Below are 22,150 nucleotides of genomic sequence, written 5' to 3'. Positions count from 1 at the left end.
AACAAAACCAAATGAGACTAGCGGTGGGCAGCAGGGCTGACGACAGCGATGTTGCCATGGTGATAACTGCACACCGAGCCGACAATCTATCCAGTGTGAATGTGGATGGAGAAAAGTGGTCAGCCCACACACATTAAGACCGGAAACACACATTCAGAGACTTGTTGCTCTATTATTAAGGGGTCAAATTGTGCAAAATTGGATTTTGTCTTCTTTATTCCCCAAACCACATTTACCTGAAAAAAACATGTTGACAAGACCACCGTCACCCCAATTCTTTGTGTAAAGACGTCTATAGAGCAGAGGCCTCAAAGTGCTTCCACATTAGCGATATTACGAGGAGTGCTTTCTTCCACCTGCGTAGTATATATATATATATATATATATATATATATATATATATATATATATATATATATATATATATATATATATATATATATAAATAAAAGATTCGGCCCATCCTGTCTATGGCTGATGCTGAGACCCTGATTCATGCGTTTGTTTCTTCTAGATTAACTACTGCTATGTTGTATTTTCTGGATTACTGCAGTCCAGCATTAGGGCTCTTCAACTGGTTCAAAATGCTGCTGCCAGACATGTGAAACAAAGCAGAAAGCTTGACCACATTACACCCATTTTGGCATCTCTTCACTGGCTTCCTGTCCCTGTGAGACCAGATTTTAAGGTTCGGTTGCTAACCTATAAAACTATATACAGACTGGCACCACCCTACTTAGCTGCCCTAATTAAACCCTACGTACTGCTCTGAGCTCTGCATTCTCAGGGTGCAGGACTACTTCGTGTCCCTAGGGTGAATAAAAAGTCTGCGCGTCACAGAGCTTTCTCTTATGCCCCTGTTCTGTGGAATGATCTCCCTGTGTCAATAAAAGTCAATTCTGTAGAGACTTTCAAATCCAGACTTAAGACGCACTTTCCCTTTCATATGGCTAGCATATTGGCATAGTATGTTGCTATGCTTTCTACCCCTTTAAATTCATCTCATTAGTAAAGTGGGCCGCGGCTATAACTTTAAAGTCTGGGTCTTTTAGTCAAGCTTAGGGCTAGTGGCCGGTGATAACCTTAGTATTTCTGTTTCAGTTTTTTCTCTCTGTTGAAAGTGCGGCTCCATCCAGAGATGGGAGTGGGTGTCTTATTCTGCAGGCCTCCCATCCTGTGTACCGGCATGGACTCCCAAATTTTCCTGTATATTCGTATTGTCAATTGTGTCGGTAGCATGGCCCAAGCAGAGAGTCACCCTTTTGAGTCTGGTCTGCTGGAGGTTTCTTCCTCAAATCAACAGAGGGAGGTTTTCCTTACCACTGTCGCCTATGTGCTTGCTCTAGGGGTTGGTAAGGTCAGACCTTACTTGTGTGAAGCACCTTGAGGCAACTCTGTTGTGATTTGGCGCTATATAAATGAAAATAAATTGAAAATAAATTGATTCGAAAAAGGCCCAAGAGTGCAGGTTTTTTTGCAACCACCCACTCCACCAGGTGATTTTCACCGATTAACTCATTCTATCTGCTCAATCAGTGCTCAAAAAGGATGGAGGCATGGTCAGCAGATCATTTCTATTTAAAACAATTTTTTTTACAGACCTGAACATTTTTGTTTTTAGGACATCACCTCTGCGTCTCTGGGGTACTTTGAGCTACAAACTTTAATCCCCATTTTTAAAGACACCTGATGATCTATATTAACTTGCCAGTGATCAAAGTTTTCCAGAAATTCAGACTGGGCCAAAATGCAGTAAAGTTGACATGGGGAATCTGACTTTTGACCAGGGGAGACTATTCCTCACAGATCCACAAATCAAGTTTATGAGACAGGTACCCTTCCACAACAACTACAGCAATTGAGAAGAGAGACCCTTGTAGCAAATTCTTATTTTGGAAGAGGTGTGTGTTCAGTGGACAACATAGTTAAGATTTCAGACAACTGCCTGCTGCGAAATCATTTCAAATGGCTACATTTAGATGACATTGCAGAAGGTGACCAGCCAAAATCTATCTACATCGACCATTAAAAATATGCCTTATTGAGTATCAGAGCGTGCTACATGGGCCCTGCTGAAATAGCGGTAGGTTGTCCATCTTGTGCAAAGTCAGCTATTGATGGATAGGTGAAGAACTCTAAAGCTTACTGCTGACAGATGCTAGTGTCTTCCGCCATTATCGTCAGTCAACATGACTGCATATGTTGACTGAAGTTAGCGTAATCTTTCAGAAGGTTGGTCAGTAGTAAAAGGTACAGTAGCTATGTCTGCAAAAACAGCATTTCACCCCAAACTCTGAGAAATCAAAAAATGTGGAAAATGTTTATCACTGAAAGCTTGCTAATTATGACCCCTTTAACAAAATGAGATTATGCAGGCACTTGTGGAATTAACAAAGATTATCTTGCATCACTAAAAAAAAAAGTAGAAAAAAATCAAGATTTCTTTAAAAAGCACATCATGAAAACCAAACTTGAAAAGAACAAGTTAAAAAAAAAATTTAATCAAAAGAAAAATGACAAAAGGCTTGAAATCACAAATTGTGCACAGCTGGGAAACAGCCACAATGTTAAATATATTAATCTCTCTATATCAATGCAGACATCTGATTAACAACAACAAAAAAAGCTCACTGAATAAATGAAGATGCTAATCACAGTACAATCTCCATCTGATGCAAAATTAAGGAAAAAGGTCATTTTATATATATTATATATATATACACACACACGGTCTATTAGAAAAGTATCCGACCTTATTATTTTTTTCAAAAACCATATGGATTTGAATCACGTGTGATTACATCAGACATGCTTGAACCCTCGTGGGCATGCGAGAGTTTTTTCACGCCTGTCGGTTACATCATTCGCCTGTGGGCAGTCTTTGAGTGAGGAGTCGCCCACCCTCTCATCGATTTTTTCATTGTTTAGGAATGGCTCAGACTGCTGCTTTGTTTGATCAAAATTTTTTCAAAACTGTAAGGCACAACTGAGTGGACACCATTCGATAAATTCAGCTTGTTTTCGGTAAAAATTTTAAGGGCAGATGAGAGATTTTGGTCTGGTAGTGTCGCTTTAAGGACGGCCCACGGTGCCTGACGGAGATCTGCGCTTCGAGGCGGCAGCATCTTGCCGTTTCAAGTTGAAAACTTCCACATTTCAGGCTCTGTTGACCCAGGAAGTCGTCAGAGAACAGAGAACTTTCAGAAGAAGTCGGCGTGAGGAGTTTATTCGGACATTCCATTGTTAACGGACATTTTGTAATTAAAGAACGTGTGGGCAGAGTCGCATGTCGGGCCGGACCCGACAGGGGTCGCGACAGGAAAAACACCTCCATTGGAAACCTTAACGGGCAAGTTGGAACATGCCCAAGCTGTTAAACAATTTCTCAGTTACTCACTTGTTGAAAGCCATCAAAAGCCGCCTGAATTTTACAAATGGTTTTCAACACGGAGGTGTTTTTCCTGTCACGGCGCACACAGATTCGCCGAGTCCCTACACCGACAGAAACACCCCATAATCTCTCATCAGCCGTTAAACTTTTCACCGGAAACCAGCTTAATTTCTCGAATAGTATCCACTCAGATATTCCTCACAGATCCAGAAAAAATTTTGATAAAGCAACGCGTGCCGTCTGGAGCAGCGTGTGAAACAAAGGAATTCAGCCGAGAGGGCGGGACCATATCTCACTCAAGGCCTGCCTACAGGGAAATGACGTCACCGACACGCGTGAAAAAACTCACGCATGCGCACGAGGGTTCAAGCATGATTGGTGGAATCGCACGTCATTCAAATCCATATAGTTAAAAAAATAAATAAAAGGGTCGGTTTATTGTCTAATAGACCTTGTATATATATATATATATATATATATATATATATATATATACACACACACGCCGCGCCCTGAGCGGCTCGCGACGTCCCGCTCCGTGGGCAGTCCTTAAAGCGACAGCAACAGTCCATAATCTCTCATCAGCCGTTAAAATTTTCACAGAAAACCAGCTGAATTTCTCGAATGGTGTCCACTTGAATGTGCCTCACAGTCTTTGAAAAAATTTTGATCAAGCAAAGCATCAGTCTCTCAGGAAATTCTCAGACAAAGAGATTCCAAACAGGAGGGGTGGACCACTCCTCACTCAAAGCCAACCCACAGGCGAATGACGTAACCGACAGGCGTGAAAAAACTCTCGCATGCCCACGAGGGTTCAAGCTTGTCTAATGTAATCACACGTGATTCAAATCCATATAGTTTTTGAAAAAAATAAAAAGGTCCGATACTTTTCTAACAGACCTCGTATATATATATATATATATATATATAAAAATATACAGGCACAAAATGGTAAATGTAAAACGCATATTACCCCATCACCAAATGTTCAGTTTTGGTAAATCATGATTGCATTTAAAAATGCCCACATGCACTTTCATGCAAAGCCATTCTTTGTGCAATTTAGTTTGTTTTAGCAGTAATTAACCACCAAGACAGTTAAAAACAAAATCATGTAATGCACCAAATGTTAATACAGGAAAAGTTGATACGGAAGAATGATTTAAGGTATCTGAACAATTTTCTGAGCAGTGTGGGAAAATCCTTGCAAATAAAACTTCTACAAAATACAGAGTGCTTTTTAAAGGAAGCATTTCATGTCAGTCAACAGCTCCAACGGCCCAAAGGAAATCAAAATCGAGGAAAGGGTAAACAAATCGATGTTTTCTGTCGATGAGCTAAGAGTGCGCTAACGAGCCTCCAACATTACTCCAGACTAGATGAATAATTAAATACACAGTACCTGTGTGATATCAGTCATATCTGACTGCTCGCTGAATCTGAATCCATCGTGTATTAAAACAGTAATGGTTCCCTAATCGTTCAGTCAGCCGTGGTGGAGTGTCTTGAATGAAAACTGTTACAGTTGGACATCTTGTGGTAAACAAAGGGGAACAAACTGTTAAACTACACCATCGACTATTACCTGTTTGTCAGTTATGGATTTCCATCTGTGCTTTTACAGCAGTTAATCTCACAGGGTCAAGGGCATGCAGGCTGCTAGTCTGCATTAATCAGGCTGATTCTGTTCTGATATCGTCACGAGAGCCGTGTACAACGAGCAAACACTGGTGGGAGAGGTTCTGCTACCCCGAGAGTAATGGACGCAAGTTAACACGTTGATCAAAGAAAGCTAGGCTCAGAGCAGCTTGTTAGGTAATGATGTCTTCATTCTTTCAGGCTGCAATTTGCTTGCCATTCTGCCTCCCACACCTGCTTCCTGTCCTCATGTCTGTGCTGCCTATCAACTATATTTATGTAAATGAACAGAAACGGCATTGCATCAGTTGTGTTTGTCTTTTCTTATACGGCCACAGCTACAGTGTTCCCTACCAAAAGGACTACAGTTGTCCCGCAGGCGTGTCTTGCATAGATAATACTATGGTGGCAGACAGGGGCCACAACACTTCAAAATGAAGAGAACACCAGCAAAGCAGAAAACAGTGCTATTAAAACAAAAAAAACAAAAACTAAAGCACCATGCTCGTAGAGTGCAAGCCTCTGCCAACACTAGTTGTCAATTCTACAAATCTTTACCTTGGAAAAATATTCAAAATCAAAGTCCTGTTATAAGTGGCTTTTCATAAGCTAAATTAGATGTGATCAAATGTCAGGAGTATGTATTTACTTAATACACTTGAATCTAAGTTTTTTGTGATGTTGTCAGGTTGTTTTTTCAACTTTTTCGGTTTCGGAATTGTTTTTCAGATAATTTTCACAGAACTTTGGTTCTCTCTGCAATGCACAATTTGTCACTGATTTTTGACACTTGGTTTTGGACTGATAACTACAAAATAGACAAAGGCATAAAACTGGAACCTCCATCCAATTTTGGTGGGGTAGGTGAATCCATAACAGAAAAATTGAGTGTGACTGAAGCAATTTTGATTGAGATATAATGCAAAATGTACACCAAATGAGCTGAACAATATTAAATTCAAATGTCCACAAAATCCACAATTCAGATGAGAGCCAGATCAAACTTTGTCAGGAGATGGTGAGTGCCAGCCTGCACCTCACTTTCAAATATAAGTGTGAATGGGGCATGTTTGATTAATATATATATATATATATATATATATAAAATGGGGCTTTCAATGTTAAATTTAAATGGCCACAAAATCTGTAATCCGGTTTAGATCTGGATCAAATGTCAGTCGAAAAATGATACTGTCCTACACAATGCTCTCAAATATGAAAGTAATTTGATATTTGACAGTTATGAATTTTTGAAAAATTTTTCAATGTTAAAATATGGGATTTTCCAATTTTCCTAGATTTTTCCTGACTTGGACCTTGAAAATGTAATCAGTTCTTGCCTATGAGGACATGAATCTTTAGTAAAAATAAATGAAAAATTGTAGGCTCCAGGCTGTTCAAAAACAAACAGACAAACAAGAGTGAAAACAACCAACTTCGATTGTGGCGGTAACAAAAAACTCTGCAACCCCCAGGTAACTACATTAAAAAAAACATCTTGAAAATTGAAAACATAACATACTGCACATGTAAGTTCAGACAATACACAAACGCTCTGCAATGCTCCACAACACAAAGAAAATACAATACAAACAGAAGTTTCTGCCCAGAGGATTTTAGCTGCTTCTCCTCTTCAGTGTGTTGCAAATAAAATTATAACATGAGACAATATAGGTAGCATGAGAGTAAAATCATCAATAAATTAAAATTAATATCTACCTGGTTTGGCAGAACAGAGTAAGAGTGGAACTGCGTGGTGCATTGAACGATCTGTCAATGAATGTCCTCCTGGTGGAAACAGTCTGTGTTGACAGCACTTCCAGTGCTTTGTTACTCTTTGGGTTGTGAAACTTTTGCATTTGTTTCCTGCCATTGCTGGTCTGGTGTCTCCTATTGGCCACCGTACAATACGGTCAAAATGACAAATTTACACGCGCAGTGAAGATGAAAATACAGCAGTGCAGAAATGATGGAAGGAAACAGTAAAATACAGAAAGCTAAGGCATTTGTCCCTAATCATGTTAGTGGGACTGCTGAGTGTTATCTTACCAAAACGCTGTGTTACTTCACATTCCAGTTCAACCCAGATCAGTCGGCTGCAAAAAACTGAAATGTGTTTAAACAAAATGATGTATTAAGAAAATGGTATGAAGAAACAGATTTGTGCTACCTCCTCCTTCTGCGTACATAAACGCTTGCAAATTTTCCCCAGCGCACGCACGCACACACACGCTATTTGTCCTCCAGTGGAAGATGTGGATTTTGTCAGTTTCAACTCTAAACAGCCGAGACAGACAATCTAAAGTCTACTTAACCCCCCCCCCCACACACACACACATCCCTTTTTGTTTCTGAAGATTTTTGAAGATGACTCCAGTGATTTAAGAAGAACTTGTGTCCCATCATCTTCATTCACTTTGCTGTGGGGTTCCAAGGCTAAATGGAGAGCAGGGCACAGGCCGTGATGCGCTGAACTCTTATCTCAGTGTTTGTGTTGCTGGCCAGTGCCATGCTCCGGGTGAAAGCACTCAGTGGTTCATGATGCAGAGGGATGTAGGGGAAAGAGAACCATGAGCAGAGAAGAAAAGCTTAAAAAAAAAAAAAAAAAAAAAAAAAACAAAAACAAAAAAAAAACAGGCATAGCAGAAAAAAAACTCTCCAGAATAAGGTATTGATCCTAATCCCTGAGGATTTTTGCATGTTTGTGCCTTTGGGCGTCTCCTCCATCACCGCCACCTGTTGTTCCTCTGCCGCTTCTCTAGTTTCCCCTCACTGGGACTTTTCATCAGACTCAGAGGGGGTGTGTTCGCGGGGCAGTGACACGCTCTTGTGGCGATCCCACAGCTTGTGAAGCTCTGTTGCCTCCGTCTCACTGCTGCTGGTGCCGCTGTCCCGGAAACTAGCCAGTGGGGGGCGCACCTTCACACCTTTCACAGTCACCGAGCCCTCGATGGCCTTGCGAAGCTGGACAGAGAAGACCGGACCGTCAGAAAAGGTTACGAAAGACAACACAAAGACATCAAGAAGACGTGCAACTTATGAATAATCACGTAGATGTACTCCATCTCCTGCATGCTGATGCTGCATTTGCCACACTGTGTGGTGTACGATCACATTAGCCGTTTTAACTCATTTCAGACATCATCTTGGACCCTTTGTACAAAGTACAATGGCGATAAAGATAACAGAGGGCGGTAAAGACCGGAAAGTAACTTCTGCTTCTGAAGACGACAGAATTGAGGGTGCATTAATCACTGCACCTCCACACAGCAAAAAGCTTGTCACACATTACATGGTTGTGCCACCACGCACACTGCAGTCTGCATTTATGAAAGAGCCACAAAAAGACAACACATTTGGTGGTATGGTGTCACAGAAGTAGATGATTTATACTTTAAAGTTAATTACGGTCTTCTTCGAGTCAAACTGGGGGCAAACTGAAGGTATAACAGGAAAGCATACAGAAAGAAAATAAAACTAAGCTGCAAAGTTATCGGGGTGAAAAATGACCAACTTCCACGGGGTTATAACTGAATCAGTTATTTATTTTAAACAAGCACACTTTGGTTTCAGGACTTTTTTCACAATAAAGAAATGCCTAAAAGTAAGCTGATTAGGAAAATAAGTTGGGTTCTCTGTAATAATATTAATAATAATAAAAAGTCTTGAAAATTGCAACATGTCAACTGAGAAAAGTACTGGGCAACATGATTGGTTGGATCACTACCACGTTTAACTACTGGAACAAAATCTCTACACTAGAGTCTGCAAATGGCCAGGAATACCTGATGGCCCCCAAAAAAAAAACAAAAAACCAGTTTGAAGGGTGGAAAACATATTATATAACAAAATAACTGATCTGATTCGACTGGATCAAACCTGGTGGAATGACAGAGGGTCTGTTACAGCATATACTGTCAGACAATCTAACGCCGACTCCAATACAACCCCTGGCAAAAATTATGGAATCACCGGCCTCGGAGGATGTTCATTCAGTTGTTTAATTTTGTAGAAAAAAGCAGATCACAGACATGACACAAAACTAAAGTCATTTCAAATGGCAACTTTCTGGCTTTAAGAAACACTATAAGAAATCAGGAAAAATAATTGTGGCAGTCAGTAACGGTTACTTTTTTAGACCAAGCAGAGGGAAAAAATATGGACTCACTCAATTCTGAGGAATAAATTATGGAATCACCCTGTAAATTTTCATCCCCAAAACTAACACCTGCATCAAATCAGATCTGCTCGTTAGTCTGCATCTAAAAAGGAGTGATCACACCTTGGAGAGCTGTTGCACCAAGTGGACTGACATGAATCATGGCTCCAACACGAGAGATGTCAATTGAAACAAAGGAGAGGATTATCAAACTCTTAGAGGGTAAATCAACACGCAATGTTGCAAAAGATGGTTGTTCAGTCAGCTGTGTCTAAACTCTGGACCAAATACAAACAACATGGGAAGGTTGTTAAAGGCAAACATACTGGTAGACCAAGGAAGACATCAAAGCGTCAAGACAGAAAACTTAAAGCAATATGTCTCAAAAATTGAAAATGCACAACAAAACAAATAAGGAACGAATGGGAGGAAACTGGAGTCAACATCTGTGACCGAACTGTAAGAAACTGCCTAAAGGAAATGGGATTTACATACAGAAAAGCTAAACGAAAGCCATCATTAACACCTAAACAGAAAAAAAGGCTACAATGGGCTAAGGAAAAGCAATTGTGGACTGTGGATGACTGGATGAAAGTCATATTCAGTGATGAATCTCGAATCTGCATTGGGCAAGGTGATGATGCTGGAACTTTTGTTTGGTGCTGTTCCAATGAGATTTATAGAGATGACTGCCTGAAGAGAACATGTAAATTTCCACAGTCATTGATGATATGGGGCTGCATGTCAGGTAAAGGCACTGGGGAGATGGCCGTCATTACATCATCAATAAATGCACAAGTTTACGTTGATATTTTGGACACTTTTCTTATCCCATCAATTGAAAGAATGTTTGGGGATGATGAAATCATTTTTCAAGATGATAATGCATCTTGCCATAGAGCAAAAACTGTGAAAACATTCCTTGCAAAAAGACACATAGGGTCAATGTCATGGCCTGCAAATAGTCCGGATCGTAATCCAACTGAAAATCTTTGGTGGAAGTTGAAGAAAATGGTCCATGACAAGGCTCCAACCTGCAAAGCTGATCTGGCAACAGCAATCAGAGAAAGTTGGTGCCAGATTGATGAAGAGTACTGTTTGTCACTCATTAAGTCCATGCCTCACAGACTGCAAGCTGTTATAAAAGCCAGAGGTGGTGCAACAAAATACTCGTGATGTGTTGGAGCGTTCTTTTGTTTTTCATGATTCCATAATTTTTTCCTCAGAATTGAGTGATTCCATACTTTTTTCCCTCTGCTTGGTCTAAAAAAGTAACCGTTACTGACTGCCACAATTTTTTTTTCCTGATTTCTTATAGTGTTTCTTAAAGCCAGAAAGTTGCCATTTGAAATGACTTTAGTTTTGTGTCATGTCTGTGATCTACTTTTTTTCTACAAAATTAAACAACTGAATGAACATCCTCCGAGGCCAGTGATTCCATAATTTTTGCCAGGGGTTGTATATGCCATCTTTGATTATACATATTGACGCCACCTTTATTTTGTAAGAAACACCAGAGTTCCTGGCATGTGATTCATTGGTCAGGAATATTATATTTGTTTCACAAGATCCATAAATGTGGCAATCAGTTGTACCCTGACTATTTTTATTTTAAATGCAGGCATTATTATTATCACGATGACAAAAAATGTGCATCTGATGGTTTCTTCCTCTTCATCATCATCATTATAATACACATGTGCATCTGGCAGTTCATTATTAATATTATAAATGTGGGCATCTAATGGATCACTATTACAAATGCGTGTATCTGATGGTTCATTAATATAAATGTGCACAATGGATCAAATCCATTATTACTATCAACATCATAATACTAAAAACATGCATCTGATAGATTATTATGAGCGTGCACATCTGACTTATTATAAATGCACGCATCTGACAGATTATGATAAATACATTTATACATCCCCATCTTTAGTTGAGTTTTGACACTTTATTTTGCCTTTATTGGATAACAACATGTGATGATGCTTAAGACAAACTGAAGTCCATGTGTCCACGTGTAACAGAAAATTTGACAAATTGTTGCAGACTGTCTTTTGCAGATTACATGTTCCATCACATTCAGAATACGTTGTCACCAGTGACAAGTGAATTTACGCAAGGCAACAATATATGCAGTAACACTGTCACCTAGGCACAAAGTGATTTGATCAGTTAAAAGTCAAGGTATCAGACCAAGGACAAAATCTGGGTCCAATGCTTATACAGTGCAGTACAGGAGATAATTTATAATTCAATAGGAATTTGTGAAACATACACCTGTGTTACTGTGAAACACCAATATGAAGTCACAAAACTTTCTATCGGTCACATGAGCTATATGACCTCAGGTGACTCTGAAAGGTCAAACACAAAGTAATCATTTTTAATTTCAACAGTTTGCAGGCAATCGTGGAATGGTTGCACGTTAGTCAAGGATAAATAGCTTCAATTTTAGACAGAACTGATAATGTGTCAGGGTCACACAGAAGCATAAATTATGGCATCAGTGAATCACATCTTCATGACCGTCAGACATGTAAAGCTTAGCTTCAGTGCTCATTTCTGTCTTAAAATGCGCACTGAGAAAGCGAGGCACTTGAAAACCTTCATATTGCAAACAAAGATTTTTGGCCACTGTAAAAATGTCACTTTTCCCTCTTGAGTAACATCTGAGTGGGTTCCAGAAATGTGGAGCCAGTGCGACTGAAAAACCAAATGGTGATTAATGCAGGTGACCTGAAGTGGAAATGAGCAGCAACAGCAACAACAAAAAAAAATGCAAATGGTGAGTATATGTTTGTAAAGATAAAGTGAGGCATTTGGGGAGAAATTCTGCAGTTGAAAGCCGTTTGTAGAAAGTGAAGAGAAAGAGGTGATAATGTGGAATCTTCCAAAAAATTAATTTAGTGTGACTGCAAACTCTTGTGGTGCAGAGAGCAACACACACACACGCGACTTATGACAGGCTTTATGTTTTAAATTGAGAGGAAAAATTAGTTTTCACAAAATTATGAGGAGAAAATATAATGATCCAGGTTTCTGGATGACTGCAACTAACATCTCTTCAGTCGCTCTCAGCGCGCTCTGTTTGGACAGGCCAACTTTGTCATTATGAAGGATTTTGGCACTATGGATCTAATGGCAGCGCTGAATGAAATGCTGCAGGGTGAAAATAATGTGCTGTAATCACACAGACACATCCCTACAATTCTTCTCTGCTGCACCGAGCAGGGAGGCGCCGCAGAAGTACGACAGCGCGTCTGTGTGGCAGACAAGCAGAGCGGGAGAACACAATTAAAAGCCTAAATGTCAGGGACAGGCCAACAGCACAGTGCTTAGCAACAACCCTCTGAATCACGTCCTGGTCAAATCTCACAATTTTTTTTTGGGGGGGGGGGGGGGGGTATTTGTGCTGCAGGAGTGGGACAGAGATGGAATGGTGAGACAAACAAGCCTTGTATCCATCACACCACACGCAGCAGGTGGAAGGGGGAAGAAAGTGACGTCGGCTGGGGGATTTTGCGCGTCCGTACTGGATAGTGAGGGTAACAACTTTAGAGAGACAATCTATCCATCCATCGACTACTCCTAACAGGTACTTAATCTAAATCGGGATCTGCAACCGTTACTGTCAAAATAGCCATTTTTGCCCCGTCTCCCACCAAATAAAATTTGTCTGGAGCCGCAAAACATATCTGACCTTTCAAAATGAATGAATAACGATAACAGATTGTTCTTATACACACACACAGGTACTTTTTTTTTGCGTGTGTTTTTATTTCAGACTTGTATCACATTCCAAAAAAATTGGGACAGAAGCAATTCATACTTTGACAGTCAAAAAGACAGAGGATGAATACATGAACAGGCTCGGACTGATAATCTGTGATTTTGGGCATTTGCCCGGTGGGCCGCTGCACGTTTAGATGTGCGTGGGCCGGCCTTCCCATATTTATAGAGATTATGGAAATATACAGTGTTCTCGAACCGCACGCTGCTGTCAACACGAGGAAAGTCCATGATCGGTGAAGCTACAGCATTTAATCGGCGCAGCTGCAGAGCCACTTCGTGAATTTGTGTCAAAATAAAAGTTCTGTAGTGTTTCATACACAGCGCAGTCTTATTCTAGGTTTCAGTTTTGTTTCCGTTTGATCACACAATGGAGACTTACATCGGGCACAATGATTGACATGACCAACAGCCAATGACAATGGAGAAGCATACAGGGTGGCCAATCAGATTGCAGGAAGAGCAGGCGGCCGCTCCCGCCCCTGTGAATGGACTGAGTCCTCGGCGCCTGGACTTCTCTCCGCTCTTCTACTGATACAAGGTTGGAATAGTTTCTTTTATCTTAATTAACTGTGCTTTACTTTTGTTAATCTTTAAATGCAACAGCTACGGACTTCAGCTCCTTAATTTGCTGCTGTGTGAATCCTAGCAGTGGTTACACATTACCTCTCTCTCTCTCTCACTCTCACTCACAGACACACACTCACACTTTAGAGACAAAAACTTTTTCCCGCTTGTGTGCATTTGCTTCCGTTTTGTCAGACCTGGTGCCAGAAAAAAAAATATTAAGGGGGCGATGAGTTTATCACAGATGGTGATGATTAGTATCTCACTAATTTAGAAGATCTTCACTTAGCCTGGAAAAAGAGTTTGTTGCTCTATAAGAAAGCCCTTCGTGAAGCTAGGACATCTTTCTACTCATCACTAATTGAAGAAAATAAGAACAACCCCAGGTTTCTTTTCAGCACTGTAGCCAGGTTGACAAAGAGTCAGAGCTCTATTGAGCTGAGTATTCCATTAACTTTAACTAGTAATGACTTCATGACTTTCTTTGCTAACAAAATTTTGACTATTAGAGAAAAAATTACTCATAACCATCCCAAAGATGTATCGTTATCTTTGGCTGCTTTCAGTGATGCCGGTATTTGGTTAGACTCTTTCTCTCCGATTGTTCTGTCTGAGTTATTTTCATTAGTTACTTCATCCAAACCATCAACATGCTTATTAGACCCCATTCCTGCCAGGCTGCTCAAGGAAGTCCTACCATTATTTAATGCTTCAATCTTAAATATGATCAATCTATCTTTGTTAGTTGGTTATGTACCACAGGCCTTTAAGGTGGCAGTAATTAAACCATTACTTAAAAAGCCATCACTTGACCCAGCTATCTTAGCTAATTATAGGCCAATCTCCAACCTTCCTTTTCTCTCAAAGATTCTTGAGAGGGTAGTTGTAAAACAGCTAACTGATCACCTGCAGAGGAATGGTCTATTTGAAGAGTTTCAGTCAGGTTTTAGAATTCATCATAGTACAGAAACAGCATTAGTGAAGGTTACAAATGATCTTCTTATGGCTTCGGACAGTGGACTTATCTCTGTGCTTGTTCTGTTGGACCTCAGTGCTGCTTTTGATACTGTTGACCATAAAATTTTATTACAGAGATTAGAGCATGTCATAGGTATTAAAGGCATTGCGCTGCGGTGGTTTGAATCATATTTGTCTAATAGATTACAGTTTGTTCATGTAAATGGGGAATCTTCTTCACAGACTAAAGTTAATTATGGAGTTCCACAAGGTTCTGTGCTAGGACCAATTTTATTCACTTTATACATGCTTCCCTTGGGCAGTATTATTAGCCGGTATTGCTTAAATTTTCATTGTTACGCAGATGATACCCAGCTTTATCTATCCATGAAGCCAGAGGATACGCACCAATTAGCTAAACTGCAGGATTGTCTTACAGACATAAAGACATGGATGACCTCTAATTTCCTGCTTTTAAACTCAGATAAAACTGAAGTTATTGTACTTGGCCCCACAAATCTTAGAAGCATGGTGTCTAACCAGATCGTTACTCTGGATGGCATTTCCCTGATCTCTAGTAATACTGTGAGAAATCTTGGAGTTATTTTTGATCAGGATATGTCATTCAAAGCGCATATTAAACAAATATGTAGGACTGCCTTTTTGCATTTACGCAATATCTCTAAAATCAGAAAGGTCTTGTCTCAGAGTGATGCTGAAAAACTAATTCATGCATTTGTTTCCTCTAGGCTGGACTATTGTAATTCATTATTATCAGGTTGTCCTAAAAGTTCCCTAAAAAGCCTTCAGTTGGTTCAGAATGCTGCAGCTAGAGTACTGACGGGGACTAGCAGGAGAGAGCATATCTCACCCGTGTTGGCCTCCCTTCATTGGCTTCCTGTTAATGCTAGAATAGAATTTAAAATTCTTCTTCTTACTTATAAGGTTTTGAATAATCAGGTCCCATCTTATCTTAGGGACCTCATAGTACCATATTACCCCATTAGAGCGCTTCGCTCTCAGACTGCGGGCTTACTTGTAGTTCCTAGGGTTTGTAAGAGTAGAATGGGAGGCAGAGCCTTCAGCTTTCAGGCTCCTCTCCTGTGGAACCAGCTCCCAATTCAGATCAGGGAGACAGATACCCTCTCTACTTTTAAGATTAGGCTTAAAACTTTCCTTTTCGCTAAGGCTTATAGTTAGGGCTGGATCGGGTGACCCTGGACCATCCCTTGGTTATGTTGCTTTAGACGTAGACTGTGTTTCATAATTATTGTATGGCCTTGCCTTGCAATGTGGAGCGCCTTGGGGCAACTGTTTGTTGTGATTTGGCGCTATACAAGAAAAAAGTTGATTGATTGATTGAGGGGGCAGGGTCGCCCCCCCCCCCCAAAAAAATAGTGCGCACCGGAGGAGACGTACGCTCCTGGAAAGCTCGTGTATTTACACTGCACCGTTGTAAGAGACTGACCAAGAGTGAAGAGTGATGACAGTATTTTTTAAAATTATTATTTGAACATATAGACCCTCGGTCAAGTGATCTCTTGCATACCACAGAGCCGGTGTTCTGTCGAGATGAGGTGCGCCAACTTTCGACACTCTGAACTGTGATGTACCTTGGTATTGTCCAATAGGAACGATGTGTCGGGCCAAAACACAGAAGACTCGTGGCAGAAACCACTGATCTCTACAAAATGGATTGGACCAATCCGATTGGTGCAGAAACCACTGATCTGTACAAAACATTAACGTGTGACAGGACTGCTCATTTAGAGAGCATATATATATATATATATATATATATATATATAGTCATTTAAACTTGTAATTTCGTCAAAATATGTAATTGCCTTTAATGTTATCAGGACGCCCCCTCGTGGTGCCAGGTCTGCTTTTTGTACTATGATCAAGGTGAAATGACAGTGAAAGTGTGTGTTTAGGTGTGTGTTCATGGTGTTTAGGTGTATAGTATTTGTTCATTGGGGGTTCGGTATGGACGGGTGGGTGTGCGTGTTTGGGGGTGGATTCGTCGGGCCAGTAGTGGGCTGGTCCAGAGGAAAAATGCCAGGGCCGAAATTTGTTCCCAGTCCGACCCTGTACATGAACATGTCCAAGTCACTGAATATGCCCATGAAATGCGTTTGTACCAACAGTATATTACTGGATAGTAATCTGTGTCAAATAAGCAATTCTCAAAAAAGACAAGTGAGAGGAGCCACTAAGACACCCAGACAGCTTTCTGTGGATGTAAGTACAGGAACTGGGAATGTTTTTTTTTTTTGGCATTTTCCATATTTTTTTTTGGCATTTTTTAAATTTTGAGTTGTATATGTTGCATTTATCAAATTAAAGAACTACTCAAAAACTTGTAATTGTATTTTTTTTTTAATTCTCAGAACAAAAAACTGGTCTCAAGCACAACACTTAATCACTAGACCAGTGGTGTCCAAAATATTCCAGAAAGGGCCAAAAGGGTGCAGGTTTTTTTTGCAGCAGGTGATTTCACTGATAAACTCATCTGCTCAAAGTGATGTTAATGGACACCACTGCACTAGACCATCACTTCCCCAAATTAAATAAAACTTACAGCTGCAGCCTAATAACTTCAGAAAGTAAAAATAGGCCAGTTTATATTTTTGTTACAGTGCATCTGTATTCAGAGTGCTTCACTTTATCCACATTTTGTTGTTACAGCCTTATTCTAAAATGAAGTAAATTCATTTTTGCCCCTCTAAATTCTACTCACAACAACCCATAATGACAACATGAAAAATGTTTTTTCAATTTCAATTTATTTTCCTTTATATAGCACCAAATCACAACAGAGTTGCCTCAAGGCGCTTCACACAGGTAAGGTCTAACCTTACCAACCCCCAGAGCAACAGTGGTAATGGAAAAACTCCCTCTGAGGAAGAAACCTCAAGCAGACCAGAATCAAAGGGGTGACCCTCTGCCTGGGCCATGCTACAAACATAAATTACAGAAATAATTCACAGACGAATATACAAGAATTGCTGTTGGTGCACAGGACAGGAGGATCGCCAACACAAACAACTCCCATCTCTGGATGGAGCTGAACCTTAAACAGAGAAAAAACAGAATCAGGCATCAGAAAGACAAAAAATACTGTATAATTTGCCAGCATTAATCAACAAGAAACACAGAAGAAATACTAAGGTGATCGCCGGCCACTAGCCCTAAGCTTCACTAAAAGACCCAGAATTTAGGTGAAGTTGAGGCCGCGGCCCACTCCAATTACTACTAACATGAATTAAAAGAGTAAAAAGCGTAAAACAAAACTGTACCAGTATGCCAGCCATATGAAAGGGAAAATAAGTGCGTCTTAAGTCTGGACTTGAAAGTCTCCACAGAATCTGATTGTTTTATTGACACAGGGAGACCATTCCACAGAACAGGGGAATGATAAGAGAAAGCTCTGTGACCCGCAGACTTCTTATTCACCCTAGGGACACAAAGTAGTCCTGCACCCTGAGAACGTAAAGCCCGGGCCGGTACGTAAGGTTTAATAAGGTCAGCTGGGTAGGGAGGTGCCAGTCCATGAATAATTTTATAGGTTAGTAGCAGAACCTTAAAATCTGATCTCACTGGGACAGGAAGCCAGTGAAGAGACGCCAAAATGGGTGTAATGTGGTCCAACTTTCTGCTTTCAGCGGAGAGGAGCAGGGAAAGCAAGGTTGGTCTTAGGTTTGTACGCTCTCTCTGAAGCTTCTCCCCTTTGCGCAAAGCTCACAAAAGAGATTTCTGTCTAAAGTTGTCTCTTTTTATGTGATTGTGCTTTGAGAAACTGTTTTGCAGGATACAATCTCAGGCACAGTTTAAGTGCCAGGTCCAGTTAGGGCAACGGACCTGACATTTTCCTGGCGCCTTTCAGAGTTTAAAAGTAGGAAGTTTCTAGACATCCAGCTTCTCACTGCTGCAAGGTAATCTTCTAAGGATTTTATGCGAACAAGATTACCAGCAGTTATCGGCATATATAATTGAGTATCATCTGCATAGCAGTGAAAGGTAATCCCAAAATGCCGCAATATGTGCCCAAGGGGTGCTATATAAAGGGAGAAAAGCAGGGGGCCTAAGACAGACCCCTGAGGAACCCCAAATTTCATGTCACTAAGGTTAGAGGTAGTGTTACTGTACAAAACACAGGGAGAACGACTGGTCAAGTATGACGTCAGCCATGCAAGGGCACTCCCAGTAATCCCAAAATGATTTTCCAGCCTATCAAGTAGAATATGATGATCCACTGTATTAAATGCAGCACTGAGATCTAACAGCAGCAGAACCGTAGTGGTGTCCGAATCCATTGTAAGCAGAAGATCATTCACCACTTTAGTGAGAGCCGTCTCTGTGGAATGATATTTTCTAAAAGCAGACTGCAGTGGCTCAAAGAGATTATTGTCAGTAAGATAGTCTACGAGCTGTCGTGACACCACTTTTTCCAGAATAATTAGAGCAAAATGATAGATTTGATATCTGCCCATAGTTTTTCAATACACTAGGGTCAAGATTAGGTTTCTTAAGTAATGGTTTAATCACTGCAGATTTGAAACGTTTAGGAACAGATCCAGAAGTTAAAGATTAATATTTTATAATTTTTTGAAATTTCTGCGAATTTATTAAAAGTAAAAAACTAAGAAATCACATATACATAAGGATTCACACCCTTTGCTCAATACATTGCTGTTACAGCTTTGGTTTAACAGTGTAACAGTTTATTTGTTTAGTGCATAATAATAAACATCTCAATGCACTTACAATAAATTAAATAAAAATAAAATTAAAACACATATATAACTAAAATGATAAAATATAATAATAGCTTAAAATGCTTGTTTAAAATAATATAACTAAGTGTCTCTTAAAATTGTCCAAATCTAGGATTTTAATGTCACTGGGTAGAGAGTTCCACACATGTGGAGCAGCGTGTGTGAAAGCTCGAGTCCCAACCTGAGTTCAACATCTAGGAACCTTCAGGTTGAGCTGGCTACTGGATCGTAGGGTACGCTGTGGGCTGTACACTTCAATAAGATCTCTTAAGTAAGGTGGTGCTAGCCCGTTTAGCCATTTATATGTCAGAAGGGCAATCTTAAAGGAAACACAATATTTCACCGGTAACCAGTGAAGATGTTTCAACAACGGTGTGACATGATCGTATTTCCTGGCCCCACACACCACTCTAGCTGCACAATTTTGCAGTTTTTGCAGCTTATTGATAACACACTTCGGTGCTCCATAGAACAGAGCACTGCAATAATCTATATTAGAGGTCACAAAAGCGTGCACAATTCTCTCTGTGGCAGATTTATCCAAATATTTTCTTATTTGTCTTATTCGTTTCAACTGATGGTAACCTTTCTGACAGATGTAATTCACATGATTTGTCATTCTAAGTTGTTGATCAAACATGACATCAAGATTTTTCAAAGATTGTACTGGCTTCACAGGTGAATTGCCAACTTCAACGTCATGTATAGTTACTTTTGCAAGCTGTTGAGGCATTCCAAGTAACATGAACTCAGTTTTTGTGTCATTTATCTTCAAACGGTGAAACAGCATCCACACTCTAACCTCCGAGATACAAGCACTGAGACTGTTAATAGCACTGGTCTCAGAAGTGTGGTCTCCAGGCTTATACAACAGATACAGCTGATGGTCCTCTGCGTATCCACCGACCTGGACCACCGGCAGATGTTTCTCCATGATATCATACAAGGCACACAGATAATCCAGGAAGACAACCAGACCAGCCTCAAGTCTTCTTGAATATGATGCCACAAGCTTGGTGCACCTATCTTTGGGCAGTTTTGCCCATTCCTCTTTGCAGCACCTCTCAAACTCCATCAGGTTGGATGGGAGCGTCAGTGCACAGCCATTTTCAGATCTCTCCAGAGATGTTCAATGGGATTCAGGTCTCGGCTCTGGCTGGGCCACTCAAGGGCATTCACTTAGCGGTCCTGAAGCCACTCCTTTGATATCTTTGCTGTGTGCTTAGGGTCACTGTCCTAAAAGCTGAACAGTCACCCCAGTCTGAGGTCAAGAGCACTCTGGAGCAGGTTTTCATCCAGGATGTCTCTGGACCCTGAACCATCCCTTAGTTATGCTGCTATAGACGTAGACTGCTGGGGGGTTCCCATGATGCACTGTTTCTTTCTCTTTTTGCTCTGTATGCACCACTCTGCATTTAATCATTAGTGATTGATCTCTGCTCCCCTCCACAGCATGTCTTTTTCCTGGTTCTCTCCCTCAGCCCCAACCAGTCCCAGCAGAAGACTGCCCCTCCCTGAGCCTGGTTCTGCTGGAGGTTTCTTCCTGTTAAAAGGGAGTTTTTCCTTCCCACTGTAGCCAAGTGCTTGCTCACAGGGGGTCGTTTTGACCGTTGGGGTTTTACATAATTATTGTATGGCCTTGCCTTACAATATAAGGCGCCTTGGGGCAACTGTTTGTTGTGATTTGGCGCTATATAAAAAAAAAATTGATTGATTGATTGATTGATGGACATTTCTGCATTCATCTTTCCCTCAATCCTGATTAGTCTCAGTTCCTGCCACTGAAAAACATCCCCAGAGCATGATGCTGTCACCACCATGCTTCACTGTAGGGATGGTGCTTGGTTTCCTCCAAACATGATGCCTGGCATTCACACCAAATAATTCAATCTTTGTCGGATCAGACCAGAGAATTTTGTTTCTAGTGGTATGAGAGTCCTTTGGGTGCCTTTTGGTAAACTCCAGGTGGGCTGCCATGTGCATTTTGCTAATGAGTGTCTTCAGTCTGGCCACTCTACCATACAGATGGATTGCTGTGGAGATGGTTCTGGAATGTTTTCCTTTCTCCACAGAAGAATGCTGGAGCTCACGGTGATTATCGGGTTCTTGGTCACTTCTGTCACTAAGGCCCTTCTCCCGCGATCGCTCAGTTAAGACGGACGTCCAGCTCTAGGAAGAGTCCTGGTGGATCTGAACTTCTTCCATTTACAGATGATGGAGGCCACTGTGCTCATTATGGACCTTCAAAGCAGCAGAAATGTTTCTGTATCCTTCCCCAGATTTGTGCCTTGAGACAGTCCTGTCTTGAAGGTCTGCAGACAATTCCTTTGACTTCATGCTTGGTTTGTGCTCTGACATGCACTGTCATTGTTATTATTTTAGTATTGTGCGCAGAAGCTTTGACCGTGGGTGACTCTGAAATGTCAAACTCAAAGTTGTAATTTTCAATTTTAACAGTTCGATGAAACCTGTGTCCAATGCTTATAACTTTCATTGTGTGACATCTTCTGTTTTTTTTTTTGTTTTTTTGTTTGCCCCCAACACACACATACACCCTTTGTTTTAACTGAATATTGACAATTTGTCTGTGATGATATTCAATTCATACACTGACATCAATGTTTTCTCATAAATTTAGCATCATTATCATTGGTGGCTTTTGCGTGTGACATTTCATGCGCATGTTGGACATGCGTAAATGGTGCAAATGGGTTGGTGCTGCACCAGTAGTCAAAGTGGAGTGGGCGATAAAGTGGCGCTAGATGTTCTCTTGCCCCCCAAACCATGTGGCTCCACACTCTGGCTGAAATCCTTCTTTTTCACTCCGTGCTCGCTACGTCTCACTTGCCCTGATGT

The 22,150-nt window shown here is 40.6% G+C and overlaps 1 protein-coding gene across 1 annotated transcript in view; it reads right to left on the bottom strand.

Moving 5' to 3' along the window:
* Positions 1-6,859: 6,859 nt before the first annotated feature.
* clcn2c (chloride channel 2c) overlaps positions 6,860-22,150 on the bottom strand; it is a 382,840-nt gene continuing 367,549 nt past the window's right edge. Inside the window, 1 exon segment of the mRNA XM_034167802.1 lies at positions 6,860-7,993. Within this exon segment, the coding sequence (XP_034023693.1) occupies positions 7,799-7,993 (195 nt within the window). The 3' untranslated portion in view covers positions 6,860-7,798.

Source organism: Thalassophryne amazonica, chromosome 4 (genome assembly GCF_902500255.1).
Source record: "Thalassophryne amazonica chromosome 4, fThaAma1.1, whole genome shotgun sequence".
NCBI lineage: Eukaryota > Metazoa > Chordata > Actinopteri > Batrachoidiformes > Batrachoididae > Thalassophryne > Thalassophryne amazonica.
The sequence above is the reverse complement of the archived record's forward strand: the minus strand, read 5'-3'. Positions and strand labels throughout refer to the sequence as shown.